Genomic DNA, 15672 nt, shown 5'->3' with positions numbered 1-15672 from the left:
AATTCAAGTCCAAGGGCCTCTAAAAGACTTTTTTTATATCAGTTGGTAAGTTAATCATGGTTATATGAACAAATGAAATACTGTGTCATTCTTTCAGTGCTGGGATAGTGTTTTCTGTCTTGTATACAAAGTATTCGTGCAACTGAGATGGTTCATGCCATGGAATAACTAATATAAAAAGCACAGTAACTCTATATTTTTAACTTGCACATATATTATTTTGGAGCTGTACTGTTCTTTTGCAAAGATTTTTGTCTTTGAATGGATTTTTGTGACTGAGGAAAACATGTGAAGTTAACCCTTTTTGCCCAGTAGTTTTTCCCCTATTTTGAACTTTAGGCATAGTCCATTTGGACTCTACCTGCTGCTGTAATATCTTGTTTTTTCATGAATTATCACTGGGGCTTTTTGTCTCTGTTTCTAGAAAGGACTAGTATGGAATCCAGTGCTGGGACAAAAATAAGGATGCCACTTGCATTAGTTTTGGAATTAAAACAAGCATTAATACTTCTAAAAAAACATTCACTCTTAGGTGGATTGTGTTTCTATTCATAACCATTTTTAAGTCTTTAATCGATAGACACAGTTCTGAGTGTCTGAAATTGGTTATTAACAATAGGTTTAGATGTTGCTTGAAATAAAAATTATTTTGTTTACAGTATCCATCTGCTTATTAAGTTTCAGCACTGAGCAGGAAGAGCTATTTCCTGCCTCAGAATACTTTATTTCCTTTGTCTCTACAATGAGAGAAGAAAAATAAGAGGACTGCTCCTGACCAGCCAAAACTTCTCATTTTTCTAACCAGGGATTTGTGGTAAATGAACCTTAGTAATACATTGCTGGTGAAGATAGGAATTTTGATTTTTAACATCATTTTATTGCAATAAATGTTACAGGGAATATGTTGTAGGTCATCTTATAGTACATAAATTTAGCTTAACTGTGTAGCTAAATGTTTTAGAAGCTGAAGACTGCATGCATGAAAGCAGTGGTTGTAACTAAATTATTATATAGCCTTAGATCCCAATTTACTTTGTGATTTTATTTTTGAAATACAATTTCATTCTGAGAGATGGCTTAATTAAGCTTGCTTATTTTTAAAGATGGCTAACTTGAAGATGGTTGGGGATCATGTGCTGCTGGTTCAGAATGTGGTTTTCTTGGTGATTTAGCAGATAGCTCAACAGAATCAGGAAATCTTCCAGACTGTTCATATCTGGTTTTCAGGGTCTGATGGTATTTTTTTGTGGGTTTTTTGTTGTTATTGTTGCCAGCAAGCACAAGCACCTACTTTGCTGTAGGTCAAAAAAGTACAAGTCCAGATGGATTACACTTCATTTTACAGTTACAAACTTGCTGTAAATTTTGCTATAATTATACCTGACTTGAAGAGCTTTTGAGTCATCACTCAGAAAGCAACTCTCAAGGCCACTAGCCCTGCTTTCATGACTTCTATGTTTAGTTCAAACATACTTACTGTGTATTAGTTCACAAGTACTTTTTTTGATTTTTGAGGCTCTTGTATAAGAAGATGCATTACATACATGGTTTTATGTTTGTGCATCCTATGAGGATGGAAAATATTCACCACTCGTTTGTACTAATTTTGTAAATTGTTTTAAAATAGAGATTGCAAGCTTTGAATTGCCAAAGAATGCATGAACCATCACAACACTTGTGAAACTTTTGGTGAATGGCATGACATACAGGGTAATTTTTGTATTGGTTAAATATTTGTGAAGACTTTCCTTTTTACTGGGTGTCCAGTGTTACAAGTAGTACACACATTTTAAAGAAATAGCCCTCAAAACAGGTATGTTGCAAACATCAGACTAGCAAATCAGTCATAACTTAAAAGGCTTGCTGTAGTCAGTTGGGAGTAATGTTTTAGCAGCTGCATTGTAAGAATAAGGGAAAACGGGATGGCACAAAGTTTAAGAATTCTGTGGTATTATATTTTTAACTAAAATTAATTGTGTTTTTTTTTCATTGCTGTAGTCGTGACATGGAGAATAAAGAAACACTCAGGGGGTTGCAGAAGATGGATGACCGCCCAGAAGAGCGCATGATCAGGGAGAAACTCAAGGCAACGTGTATGCCAGCCTGGAAGCATGAATGGCTGGAAAGAAGAAGCAGGAGAGGTCCTGTGGTAAGTGGCACTGATGGAAGGGCAGTATCTCTTAACAGCTATTACAAATAAAGATCCCTTAAATTTCTTTAAGAACCTCTTTTTTTTTAACAGTTTGCATACTCTTAATTATGGTGCTCCTGTTTATTTCTTATGAGCAATTTAACAGGAAACTGTGGCTGGCTTCCTGAAATGTATGCATTTATTAATCTTTAAAGAAAAAGGCAGTAGCTGTGCTGCTGCTGTGTCGTATAGAATAATACTGTGACAACACTGCCCTCTAATGTTAACAAAAGTAGCTCCTGTTCATAAGGTAAAAAGAGGTTTGAGTGCAAAAATGCACTATAGTGCTTTGTACTCCCTTGATTCTTAGTGATTTCATGATTTCACTTGTCCTTAGTTGGAAAATGTTCAAGCTTTCTATGTATTGTAACTGAAGTGTATGGAATTTTTGCTAGGTGAAGAAACAAACAGTAATCTCGCTAAAGCAGAAAAAACTAAAACTGAGTAACTCCTTCACAGAAATCTCAACCCTGCTAAACTTTGGATGCCAGGGTATTCTATTCACTTTTTGGGTAATGCTTTCATATAAATGGCTGAGAAGTGGTTTTAAGATCAAATCTGAAACTTATTAAGCACTATTAGAATTGTTCTGTATAATGCTGGTTAATTGCCATTAGTTACCTGTAAGTGTTAGTTGCGTTGGTCAGTGTGACTCCTATGTACCAATGAGACTCCCTTGTAGCACTTGATGGGAGTGCTAATTTAAAGCTAAGATTATCTGATGCAATATACAAATGTTTGGGGATAGCTTTTCTAGAACAGAAGAGGGTTCTGTTGGGTAACTTTCTGTCATGAGAAAGAACATTGAAATACGTGTGTACCAAAAAAGCAATACCTCAAAGGTTCAAATAGCACAAAACAGTTCATATTTTAAAATTTTTAAATGCATCTTGTTACTGAATAGCTTCAAATTATTTTCTGGCTCCGCCCACTTCCCTTGAGGTTTCTGAGTGCTCTAATACAACTTTTGATGGTCCAGATTCTCAATTACTACCATTTTACATGTTTTCAAGCACTGGCAGCAGGTAACTGTAACTTGTCCATAGGCACATGAATTTGCATTCTGACCTTCCAGAAAAGAAAAAGCCAGTAGGAAGAAAAGGCTGCACTACTTTTTGTACTTCTTTGATCCTGTTCACTTTCATAATTGTATAGCAATAAAGCAACAAAGGTTTCTGAAAAGTTCAGATTTGCAATAGGTTAAATATGATGACTTAAAAGTAAAATGAGCAGTACTTGATCAAGGCTGTAAATGCAAGTTTTTCTTCTTTTAGGCAATGCCTAATTGCTAGACCACAACATCCTTATTGTCCTCTTCTTCCTGTAGCTTGCTGAAACTGAAATGCATTTCTCAATAGTGGAAAAGCTTCAGTTGGATGAATTAAATGCTTCAGTTTAAAATAGCATTTAACCTTGTGGATGCAGTACAAATCACCAGGTAGAAGGACACTGAGTCTGGATGTCTCTTCCTCCCTGTAGCCCGAACAGGAAAAGTCTCTTCCATTTTTTGCCTAAACTAGAGACCATGGCAGCCTTCTAGTAGAGGTCTGCTCTCTTAATCTGAAGTGTTATTTGAAGCTTCCTTCCAGCTTTGAGTCAAGCCTCTAGGACATGGAAAAATGTAGAACTAAAACTGAATCTGCCTGCTGTGACTGCTTTTAATTTGATTCCCAGCAGCCTTACTCTTCTCATGCATTATGTGGGTCTGAGAGGCCGGCACCTGAAAGTTGTCTGGAAATATTCCATACCTCAGTGTCAAAATTCAGTGTTCATGCAAAAAAGTACTGTATTAGAAATCTGTGTTCTCTCTCTGCTTGAGCACATATGTCTGTTCATGTAGTGTAGCACTGTGCACAGTGTTTAGCTCAGATACTAGATTTGGTGCAGCTGTTTTACTTGTATGGCAAGGCAAAAAACCCAGGTATGTTTTTTCCAGGGCACAGCACACCTTAAGTTTGCTGCATTGCCTCCAGGTTTGAAGTAACTTCTCCTTTGCAGTGAGGGTTTGTGCTGCAGAAATAGCAACCCCTATTTTTCTCAACTGATATTTACAGAATCACAGAATCATCTAGGTTAGAAAAAGACCTTGAAGATCATCTAGTCCAACCGTTAACCTTACGCTGACAGTTCCCAACTACACCATATCCATAAGTGCTATGTCAACACGACTGTAATGGTTGGGCTAGATGACCTTCAAGGTCTTTTCCAACATAGATGATTCTGTGTGATTCTGTGACTCTTAAACACCTCCAGGGATGGGGACTCCACCACTGCCCTGGGCAGCCCATTCCAATGCCCAACAACCCCTTCTGTAAAGAAATACTTCCTAATATCCAGTTTAAACTTTCCCTGGCACAACTTGAGGCCATTTCCTCTTGTCTTATTGCTTATTACTGGGTTAAAGAGACTCATCCCCAGCTCTCTGCACCCTCCTTTCAGGGAGCTGTAGAGGGCGATGAGGTCTCCCCTCAGCCTCCTCTTCTCCAGACTAAACCCCCCCAGTTCCCTCAGCCGCTCCCCGTACGACCTGTGCTCCAGACCCTGCACCAGCTCCGTTGCCCTTCTCTGGACACGCTCGAGTCATTCAATGTCCTTTCTGTAGTGAGGGGCCCAAAACTGAACACAGGAATCGAGGGGCGGCCTCACCAGTGCCGAGTACAGGGGTCAGATCCCTTCCCTGTCCCTGCTGGCCACGCTATTGCTGACACAAGCCAGGATGCCATTGGCCTTCTTGCCCACCTGGGCACACTGCTGGCTCCTGTTCAGCCGGCTGTCAATCAATGCCCCCAGGTCCCTCTCTGACTGGCAGCTCTCCAGCCACTCCCCCCCAAGCCTGTAGCGCTGCTGGGGGTTGTTGTGGCCCAAGGGCAGCCCCCGGCATTTGCCCTTAGTGAAACTCCTGCAGTTGGGCTCAGCCCATGGCTCCAGCCTGTCCAGGTCTCTCTGCAGAGCCTCCCCACCCTCGAGCAGATCAACACTCCCACCCAACTTAGTGTCATCTTCAAACTGACTGAGGGTGCACTCGATCCCTTCATCCAGATCATCAGTGAAGATGTTAAACAGGAGTGGCCCCAAAACCGAGCCCTGGGGGACACCACTCGTGACCGGCCACCAACTGGATTTAACTCCGTTTACCACAACTCTTTGGGCCCGGCCATCCAGCCTGATTTTTTTACCCAGTGAAATGTGTGCCCATCCAAGTCACGAGCAGACAGTTTTGCTGGGAGAATGCTGTGACTGAGGCTGGATTCCCTCAATACAATGTATTGTTATTAAAGACTGAGGTGAAGAAGACATTAAGCACCTCAGCCTTTTCCTCATCACTTGTCATGTTTCCTGCCTCATCTAGCAGGGGATGGAGGCTCTCCCTGGTCTTTATTTTGCTGTTGAAGTACTTACAGAAACATTTCTTGTTGTCCTTGATTGCTGAAGCCAGATTAATTTCTAGCTGGGCTTTAGACCTCCTGATTTCTGCCCTGCACAGCCTCACAGCATCTTTGTAATCACTGTGAGTGGCTAACCTCTTCTTCCAAAGGCTGTTTTCTCCCTGAGTTGCAGCCAAAGCTCCCTGTTCAGCCGGGGTGGTCTTCTCTGGCTCTGGCTTCTCACAGCACCTGGGGACAGCCTGCTCCTGTGCCATTAAGTCGTCTTCTTTTAAAAGAGTGTCCAGCCTTCCTGGACCCCTATACCCTTCAGAACCATCTCCCAAGGGATTCTGTCAAGCAGGTGCCTAAACAAGTCAAAGTCAGCTCTTGGAATTTACTGGATATAACAGATGAATACAGTGTTATAGCTATTATTAAGCAGACAATGCCTGTAGAAAAAGAATCTTTTAGCTCCTACTATCCAAATGGGGGAAATGCTGTCCTTTAAGATACCATGATTGACAATTACAGAAGTACTTTGAGAATCAAATAAAATGCTGGCACAACTAAGATAAGCAGCACCGATGGACGGGGAAAAAAGGTTATTTTGTAAGAGATCAATTTGTAATTCTAACACATGGTTTATTTTCTTCAAGGTGGTAAAACCTATCCCTGGGAAAGGAGATGGATTGGAAATGAACAAACTCTCTCTAGAACCTCAAGCTGAAGGACAGAGCACTGCTTCTTCACCTACACAGAAAGGAAGACGTAGTCCTTCTCCTAGTAGCTCCTCTTCATCATCTTCTAGGACAGTTAAATCTGAATCACCGGGTGTTAGAAGAAAAAGAGTATCTCCAGTGCCTGTAAGTTGCAAACTGTGATGTAATTCTTAATGTAGTTATGTTCTGCAATCTTAAGCTTTTGGAGGCAATTAATTGTCCCTGTGTAGAGCAAGATGCCAATGACAGGGTACCACTTGAGTGAGATACACAAAGCATATCTCATGTTACTTTTCTCATGTGTGGAATTTATACTCTACTCTTATGTGTGTGTATTCTTTTTAATTCAGTCCTGTTTTCAATTTTTATTTCTAGGAAATAAATGAAGAAATACAAATACTTAGTCATGAAGACATATATATTATCTTAGCTTGATTAGCATAAAGAGCTGTTAGTAGTTTGGTCTTCTCCCCTGTAGTTTTTGCCTGTTCTGTAGGCAGGTATATTCTGTTGTGGATAGGATTGTTGACTGCATTAAGATTCCTGCAGAACAGTGTTACTGGTATGCTATCTGTGGTTCTCTATTCTAGAACTGATCTTTATGTACAAATAAGGGAAGATTTAGGCATGTGCATTGTTAGAGGACTAACGTTTCTATTGTTACATTTGAAAATATCTGTAATAGAATGTTTTGAGCAATAGTAAGTGGCTTCATTAAAGATGATCAAGAGTATAATGTTTTGAGCAATAACATCTGTTGGGTTTGCTTGTTATAAGAATTCTCATCAACACTTAAGCTTCAGTTTACTTGTCTATAACTTCACAGTCCAGTTAGAGTAGGAGTAAGCACTCATTGGTTTTACTGTCTCATTGCTCTAAACAAGGTTTCCAAAAATCAATAGGTACTACCATGCCTCTGAACTAGAACCAAATATCGTAAGTTACAGCAGTGCAGCACATCTTCTTTCCTTTTGACAAGAGAAGTGGAAAAGTTCAAACCAAAACCACAACAACCCACCAAACTATCTAATTTAACCTTTGATCCGCTTTTACGTGATTGATTTTCTTTGTTAATTTCAGTTTTTCTTCTGTCTTTGAGTTCTGGGCATGGAAGAAGAGTCATACAGTCTAAGAAGATTGTAGTGGTTTCAGAGACTTTGTCATTTGTGGGGGAAAGATACTCCCCACCCCCCAGAAAAAACCCAATCAAAAACCCCCAAACACAAACACCCCCCACCTAATTAAACTTACTGTTGTCCTGGAAATGCTTATGATGGAACTGCTCATGTAGTTTCAGAGTGGACGAATAACACCACCTCGACGAGCCCCATCTCCAGATGGCTTCTCTCCATACAGCCCTGAGGAAACAAGTCGTCGTGTCAACAAAGTTATGCGAGCCAGGCTGTACTTGCTGCAGCAGATAGGACCCAACTCTTTCTTAATTGGAGGAGACAGCCCTGATAATAAATACAGAGTGTTTATTGGGCCTCAGGTAGAGACTGTCTTTGTGTTGTCTGTAGCTTTTATTTACAGTTAATCTTAGAAAACAGTTCAAAAGCAAATTAGATCAAGTTAATCACCAACCCATTATAACAGTTCTGTAATGTTTAAAAGTTGTAATCTGTGCTCATGTAATGTAATGATCAGCTTGTATTTTGACAAATATGTAAAGTATATTAGTTTTGTCTAAAGTTTCTCTTTAAAAAAAAAACCAAACTCAAAACACCTCTAGTTTGAAAGTAATTACTGTTGTCCCATCTATTTCTCTTTCCTAGAAGTGCCTCGATATGTCTTAAGTATTTTTGATTAAAATTTGGTCACTTCATTTTTCTAGTTTCTCACTCTGAAACACTTTATTTGCTCTATTAATGGGAGATATATATATGTATATATATATATATATATATATATATAAATGAGAAGCACTTGACATAATTCATTTAATGGTGTACTAATTTCATTAATACCCATAGCAAGGTCCTTTTCATAGACTTTCATAGTACTGATGTCATGCTGCATTGGGGAACATCTAGGTTTTTGAGTAAACAGAAGTATCTCCTTTATGTCTGCTGTCATGTTATGGATATATGATTAAATTATGCTTAAATTACTTAGTGTGAAGCATAGAAATACGTTCAGTTGATTTTTACAAACATTAAAAATTGAAAAAAAAGTCAAGTAAAAGCTTCTGTAATCAATCAGAAGAGACCTTAAGGATTGTCCAGTTCCAACCCCCTTGCTATGGGCAAAGACATCTTTCACTACAACAGGTACTCAAAGCCCTGTCCAACCTGGCCTTGGACACTGCCAGGGAGGGGGCAGCCACAGCTTCTCTGGGCAACATCTTCCTGTGCCTCACCACCTCACAGCAAAGAATTTCTTCCTCATATCTAATTTAAATCCACCCTCTTTCAGTTTAAAACTGTTACCCCTCGTCCTATCCCTACACTTCCTGATGCAGAGTCCCTCCCCACCTTTCCTGTAGCCGCTTTAAGTACTGGAAGACCGCTATAAGGTCTCCTTGGAGCCTTCTCTTCTCCAGGCTGAACAACCCCAACTCTCAGTCTGTCCTCATAAGGGAGGTCTGATCATTTTTGTGGCATTCCTCTGGCCTTGCTCCAACAGCTCCATGTCTTTCTTGTTGGGGGCCCTAGAGCTGAACACAATACTGCAGGAAGGGTCTCACAAGAGTGGAGGGAAATAATCACCTCCCTCAACCTGCTGGCTACACTTCTCTTGATGCAGCCCAGGACACTGTTGACTTCCTGGGATGCAAGCACACATTGCTGTCTCATAGTCAGTTTTCCAACCAGTAATACTCCCAAGTCCTCTCCACAGGGCTGCTCTAAACCCATTCTTGCCCAGCCTGTATTTGTGCTTGGAATTGCCCCAACCCGTGGTCAGGACCTTGCACTCAGCCTTGTTGAACTTTATGAGGCTTTCACAGGCCTGCCTGTCCAGGTCCCTCTTTCTTCCTTCCAGCATGTTGACCACGCCACACAGCTTGGTGACACTGGTGAACTTGATCAGGATGCACTCAACCCCACTGTCCATGTCAACAAAAAATATGTTAAACACCACTCATCTCTGCTCTTCACATTGAGCTGTTGACTGCCACTCTTGAGTGCAACCATCCAGCCACTATCCTTATCCACTGAGTGGTTCATCCACTACATCCATGTCTCTCCAATTCAGAGACAAGGATGTTGTGCAGGACAGTGTCCAATGCTTTGCACAAGTCCAGGTAGATGACATCAGTTGCTCTTCCCTTATCTACCAACGCTGTAACCCCATCATAGAAGGCCACAAAATTTGTCAGGCATGATTTGCCCTTACTGAAACCATGTTGGCTGTCAACAATAACCTCCTTGTATTCCATGTGCACTAGCATCATTTCCAGGAGGATCTGCTCCATGATCTTGTTGGGCACAGAGGTGAAACTTACTGGCCTGTAGTTCCCTGGGTCTTCCTTTTTTCCCTTTTTAAAAAGTGGGCGTTGCGTTTCCCCTTTTCCAGTCAGTAGGAACTTCTTCAGACTGCCACAGCTTCTCAAATATGATGGATAGTGACTTAGCCACTTCATCTACCAGTTCCCTCAGGACACACAGATACATCTCATCAGGTCCCATGGACTTGTGCACCTTCAGGTTCCTTAAATGGCCTTCAACCTGATCATCTACAGTGGGCAGTTCTTCATTTTCCTAGTCCCCACCTTTCCCTTCTGCATCTTGGGTGGTGTGGTTGGTGCCCTTGCCAGTGAAGGCTGAGGCAAAAAATTTGTTGAGTATCTCATCCTTCTCCATAGCCCAGGGGACCAAATTTCCCTTTTTCTTCCAGCAAGGGCCTACGTTTTCCCTAGTTTTCCCAAGTCTGCTCTCCTGAAGTCCAGGGTAGCGAGCTTGCTGTGCACCCTCCTTGCCACCTTAAGGATCTTGAACTCCACCATTTCATGGTCACTGCAGCCAAGGCTGCCCTTGAGTTTCACACTCCCCACCAGCCCCTCCTTGTGAGAACAAAGTCCAGCATAGCACCTTCCTTCATTGGCTCCTCTATCACTTGGAGAAGGAATTTACCATCAACACATTCCAGGAACTTCATGGATTGCTTATGCCCTGCTGTGTTGTCCCTCCAACATCTATTGGGGTGGTTGAAGTCCCCCATGAAGACCAGGGCTTGTGAAAGTGAGACTGCTTCTATCTATTGAGGGCCTCATTCACTTGGTCTTCCTGGTTGGGTGGCCTGTAGCAGAACCCCACTATAACATCTCCTGTCCCTCTCCTCCTGTTATTCCTGACCCATAAGCTCTCTACTGGCTCCTCATCCATCTTCAGCTGGTCACTGACATGGAAGGTGACACCCCTTCCTCATCTCCTGTCCTTCCTGCCTGTCCTTCCTACAGAGCCTGTATCCTTCCATTTCAACACTCCAGTTGTAGGAGCTACCACAGCATGTCACTGTGATGCCTGTATGATTGTAGCCCTGCAGGTGTGCAGATGTCTCTAGCTCCTCTTGTTTATTCTCCATGCCATGCACATTTTCATAGAGGCATTTGAGTTGGGTCCCTGATAATAGTCTGCTTTTTCATACGTGTTCCTGAATAATGTTTTGGGAGTTCATATTTTCTATAAGGCCATATAAAAAGATATTTATGCCTAGATACAAAATATTTTGCATAAATTACTTTTTTTTTTTTTTCAGGGGGAGCATGGGTAGTATATATTTTATGATTCATTTAAATGTGGAAAAATTATCTGTGTAACATTCAAACTTTAGCAGGGCCTTAGCATATACTTTTCTCTTCAGACTTGTAGCTGCGGCCGTGGGACGTTTTGTATTCATCTGCTATTTGTTATGCTGCGGGTGTTCCAGCTTGAACCCTCAGACCCTATGCTCTGGAGAAAGACGTTGAAGAACTTTGAGGTAATGGATTTCTAATAGATCTAATAGCAGATCTAAAATACACTGCAGATATAAGTTGTTAGAACATTATCTTAAAAATGCTGAATACTTTGGCTTTGCAAAGCAATAAGAATATATGTTTTTAATTACATCTTTAATTCAGTCTGAGAGCTCTGTAAGTAGAAAAAAAATAGCTACAAATAAAAGGCATAACTAAAAGAATAGTAGAAAGCTGTAGTTTAGTGAGTGATTCAAATCTTGGATTGTCTACTCAAATTTGTATATCCGTCATGGATTAGCTGAAATGTAAGCAGAACAAGAGTCTTCAGAGGTAATTGTGTGTATACTTCAAGCTGTTATTTATTTTTAATAAGCAAATAATTTTCTACTGTAATTGTTTCTTGTGATCTATGTATTAGTCAGACTTCTGAAATGCCTGCTGCTACTGCTAATGCATTATTGTGACTGAATAATTTTTTAGCAGTAGTTAAGCTTCAGTAATACTACTACAATCATACTGCAAGCTATTCATAGCATAAATACGACTGTTGCTATCTTTTTCTGATGTTAGGTTGAGAGTTTGTTCCAGAAATATCACAGTAGGCGTAGCTCGAGGATCAAAGCTCCATCTCGTAACACCATCCAGAAGTTTGTCTCACGCATGTCAAATTCTCATACATTGTCATCATCTAGTACTTCTACATCTAGTTCAGAAAACAGGTTAGTATTTTTCTAAAGGAATTAAAAGCTTTATTCTGTAGTTTTCTTCTGATTTTGGATGTTTAGAATCACCTACATTCTTTTTGTTCAAAGCTGCTTTCATTTCAAGCTATGTTAAGTCTCTGGATTTGAAAACAATTTCGTTAAGCATACGTTAGTCACCGTGGTACCAAGGGGGCATATTTGCAGTGTAACTTCTGTTTGAAAAATGTTAAGTAGAGTTGTGCAAAGAATTTTTTTGACCCTTTATGAATTTGGGAAACAAACTTTTGAAATGTAAGTGCAAGACTGAAGCATATATTAACCTTGGAAACCTATTGTGTGCTGTATTTGAATAAATGCACACAAAACAGTAACAGATGAAAAAACCGTGATTTTTATTTTTCTCTTGTCCTCCTTCAGGGAAATGCTTGTGCCTATGCAATATACTGAAAAACTTTTGGCTAAATGCACTCTGTAAACGTACATTTTAAAAAATATATGAAAACATAAGTAGGCATATATTTTAAAAACCACTTCATGCAAAATGGGTGATTAAATTATTTTAAGGGAATATTAAACTATTATGATTTTTATAGTTTATACAATATTAAACAATGTCCTATTTATCAATTTTCAGTAATGTTTGATTCTGTGGGTTTTTTTTCCCTGGACAACTAGTACTTCAGTGCTTTTGCATGTTCTTTTCCTTGATTTTGCAAAGAAACTGGTTAATTTTCTAAACAAGTGATTTGTGCATGTGTGTGTTAGTGGGTGAACTAGACATCCTCTAGAGAGGTCAAACCACAGAAGGCAACCTAAACTGAGGCTTTTTTTTGTGTAAAGTGAAACCTAAATTAAGGAGTGCTTTGATACTTTACTTTGTGATAATAAACATATATTTAGATGAATCAAACAGGCTTATAATTCTGACACACAGATTGTGACCTTAATCTTCCATCATTTTTTTACTTATTTTTATAAATGGCCAGATTGTGTCACTGTTTATACAAACACTGTATGTATGTTTACATAAACAAAGCAGTTAAGTAGTTCCAGAGTAGATGTATGTATTTATCTGGCAAGCCAGTTCATTTAATATAAATACCTTGTGTAGGATTTTTTTTTATTCATAGAATTGGATTCACTGAATTGTGAACTTCGATGCATTATTTTTTTTTTACTTTTTTTTTTTTTTTTTACAGGATGAAAGATTTTTCAGTTATTTGTCAGTACAGCTGATACTTAGTTCCTAACATTACTGCTTCAATGAGATAAATTGCTGGTTTATGCAAGTCTAATCTTGCATGGTATAAATACTGAGCATCAGATTATTCTGAGATAAAAGTTTGCTCAGTTCTGATAATACTGTGACTTGAAATTATTTTTAGTTTACTATGAATTCTTCAAAAATAAGTTTTTAGTAAATACTTGTGTTTGTGCTGTGGATTTTTCAAGGAAAAAATAGTGTCAATCATTTGTAAGGAAATAGAAGTGAGTATATGTGTACAGAAGTAATGTATACACAAATTAATTTTCTTTTAGAATACATTGTTAGTGAACAAATACAGGGTTCCTGCAAATTTTTAGAATGCAGCAACTATAAATTAAATTTTTGATATGAATAGTAAGACTTTTGCATATTTAAACAGTATTACAAGCAATTAAAATCTGTGGCTTTTACTACATATTGTTTAAGTTCATAATAATTTTTTTTGGCGAAATCTCTGGTTGTATCCATTCTAAAATTAAGGTGGGGGTAAATAAAATGGAAGGAACATGTAAAACAGATAAAATGACTTTTTAAAAATCTACATGTGACCTGTAGATATGTTAGTGTTCATGTGAATCTATTGCATCTATTTCTGTTAGTAGGAGAAAATTCTTGAGTGGCTGTTACCTTCTGTTAATGTTTTGAGTTTTACATATGTTCATCAAATAGTATTTACAATTTCCTGTAATGGGCTAAAGACTACCTTGTGACTCTACTCTGAAAAGAATGTGATGGAATAAAAATGTGGGTAGATTTCAAAATATAAAAATGTCCTTGTTTTTCAAAACCAAATGATAACTAAAAAAGTGAAGGTTGGTTTGTTTAAAGAAGCTTTAGGGGAAAAAAAAAAAAAAAGTAAGTGCCCAAGGCTGGGCCTTTCAGTCTCTAATTGGTATCTGACCTAGTTTGAAAAGATGTCATGTGTTTTGTGACTTTCCTTTTCATTTCAACAAAGTGTTGTCTGTACTCAGTGCTCCTAAAAATGTGTTTGCTTACTTATTCAGACCAAAGTTTAGGGGAATGATTCATGAATAGCCTATAGTTACTCAGAAGTGACTGTTCCAAACTGGAAGTTAATCTTTTTTCACTGTTAAAGCCTGTTCTGAATTCTGATATGCCACTTTTACAAATATCTATTTTTGTAGTATGAAGGATGAAGAAGAACAGATGTGCCCCATTTGTTTGTTAGGCATGCTGGATGAAGAGAGCCTAACTGTATGTGAAGATGGCTGCAGGAACAAATTACACCACCACTGCATGTCAATATGTATGTTGTCATCTTTGTCAAGTGCTGGTGACTCTAAATGTGCAAAAGTATTATAACCTAGCGTGTTTTTATTAGGTTTCTTGTTTGGTTTAGAAGTAAAAAAACAGAAACCTGCTCTTAAGTGATGACTGGTAGCTCTTTGTGACAGTTTGGTATCATTTGGGTGCTATTGATATGCCTTATTTTATCAGTTATTCACAAATGGAGTTTGTAATTCGATGCTTTGAGAAAATTTAACTGTAGGGCTAGAGCTTTGAGCTCTCTTACCTGAGTGAAAAGATTATGTCCAGTTAGAGCAAGGTTAGGAACAGACTTTTAGTCCCCTGTGACTTGTCATGAGAATGTATGAAAGTCACCTACTATCAACTAGGTTTATACAGTGAATTCTGGAGTATTTTTGCATACTACATTCAACTATATAAATAGTTACAGCTTGCTTTAACAAATAAAATTGCATCACCCATATTTTAATAAATTTTCAAAAATATTACCTATGTTTGAGTTACAAAAAGAACTGTATTTCAGTTCATAATTTTAATATTAGTTGTAGTGCTAAACTGAGTCATTTCTGCGTGCAAAAAATGTTTAAATGCCCATATCTATCAGGCTGCTGCAGATGTCTTAGTTCAGAAGCATTTATCCTGAAACTAACATTCTTCAGTAAGGTTTAGAAATAGTAATGCCATCTTCTGGTTTTATACACTGTAAAACTAAGTACATATTTTCCTATTGCTGTGTTCCAGGGGCAGAAGAATGCAGAAGAAATAGAGAGCCACTTATCTGTCCTCTTTGTAGATCTAAATGGAGATCTCATGATTTCTATAGGTAAGGATTCAGTCTGTGTATAACAAACTACCCATTTGCTGAAGTATTTACTTAAGTAAATGTTCCATTTGTTAATCCATGTTATTTGTTGTTAATCTCTAGTCACGAATTGCCAAGCCCTGTGGATTCTTCTGTTCTCCGTGTGGTTCAGCAACAAACTCAGCAGCAACCTACAGCTGTATCACAGAGAAGAACCCAAGATAGCAATTTTAACCTTACTCATTATGGAGTCCAGCAGATCCCTTCTGTCTATAAAGATTTAGCTGAGCCATGGATTCAGGTAATTTTACTTTGTAAAAGAAGCTTCAAAGGTAACTTCTGATTTTGAACTGTAGATTTGTCAGATCTACAATTCAAAAATTTGTTTTGAATCCCATCAGCTTTATGTCTGATTATTATTGAAAATAATTTACTTAACTTGCAACAGAAGAGAA

At 38.6% G+C, this 15672-nt stretch overlaps 1 protein-coding gene across 1 annotated transcript in view; it reads left to right on the top strand.

Moving 5' to 3' along the window:
• MAP3K1 (mitogen-activated protein kinase kinase kinase 1) overlaps positions 1 to 15672 on the top strand; it is a 60345-nt gene that overhangs the window by 31001 nt on the left and 13672 nt on the right. Inside the window, exons 2-9 of the mRNA XM_026865590.1 lie at positions 1999 to 2149; positions 6213 to 6419; positions 7567 to 7767; positions 11079 to 11195; positions 11746 to 11894; positions 14292 to 14413; positions 15157 to 15238; positions 15341 to 15518. Coding sequence (XP_026721391.1) covers positions 1999 to 2149; positions 6213 to 6419; positions 7567 to 7767; positions 11079 to 11195; positions 11746 to 11894; positions 14292 to 14413; positions 15157 to 15238; positions 15341 to 15518 — 1207 coding nt within the window. The remainder of the gene's footprint in view (positions 1 to 1998; positions 2150 to 6212; positions 6420 to 7566; positions 7768 to 11078; positions 11196 to 11745; positions 11895 to 14291; positions 14414 to 15156; positions 15239 to 15340; positions 15519 to 15672) is intronic.

This window comes from Athene cunicularia (assembly GCF_003259725.1).
Source record: "Athene cunicularia isolate RWA chromosome Z unlocalized genomic scaffold, athCun1 chrZ_part1, whole genome shotgun sequence".
In the NCBI taxonomy this organism is placed as follows: domain Eukaryota; kingdom Metazoa; phylum Chordata; class Aves; order Strigiformes; family Strigidae; genus Athene; species Athene cunicularia.
This window is presented reverse-complemented; position numbering and strand designations above follow the sequence as displayed.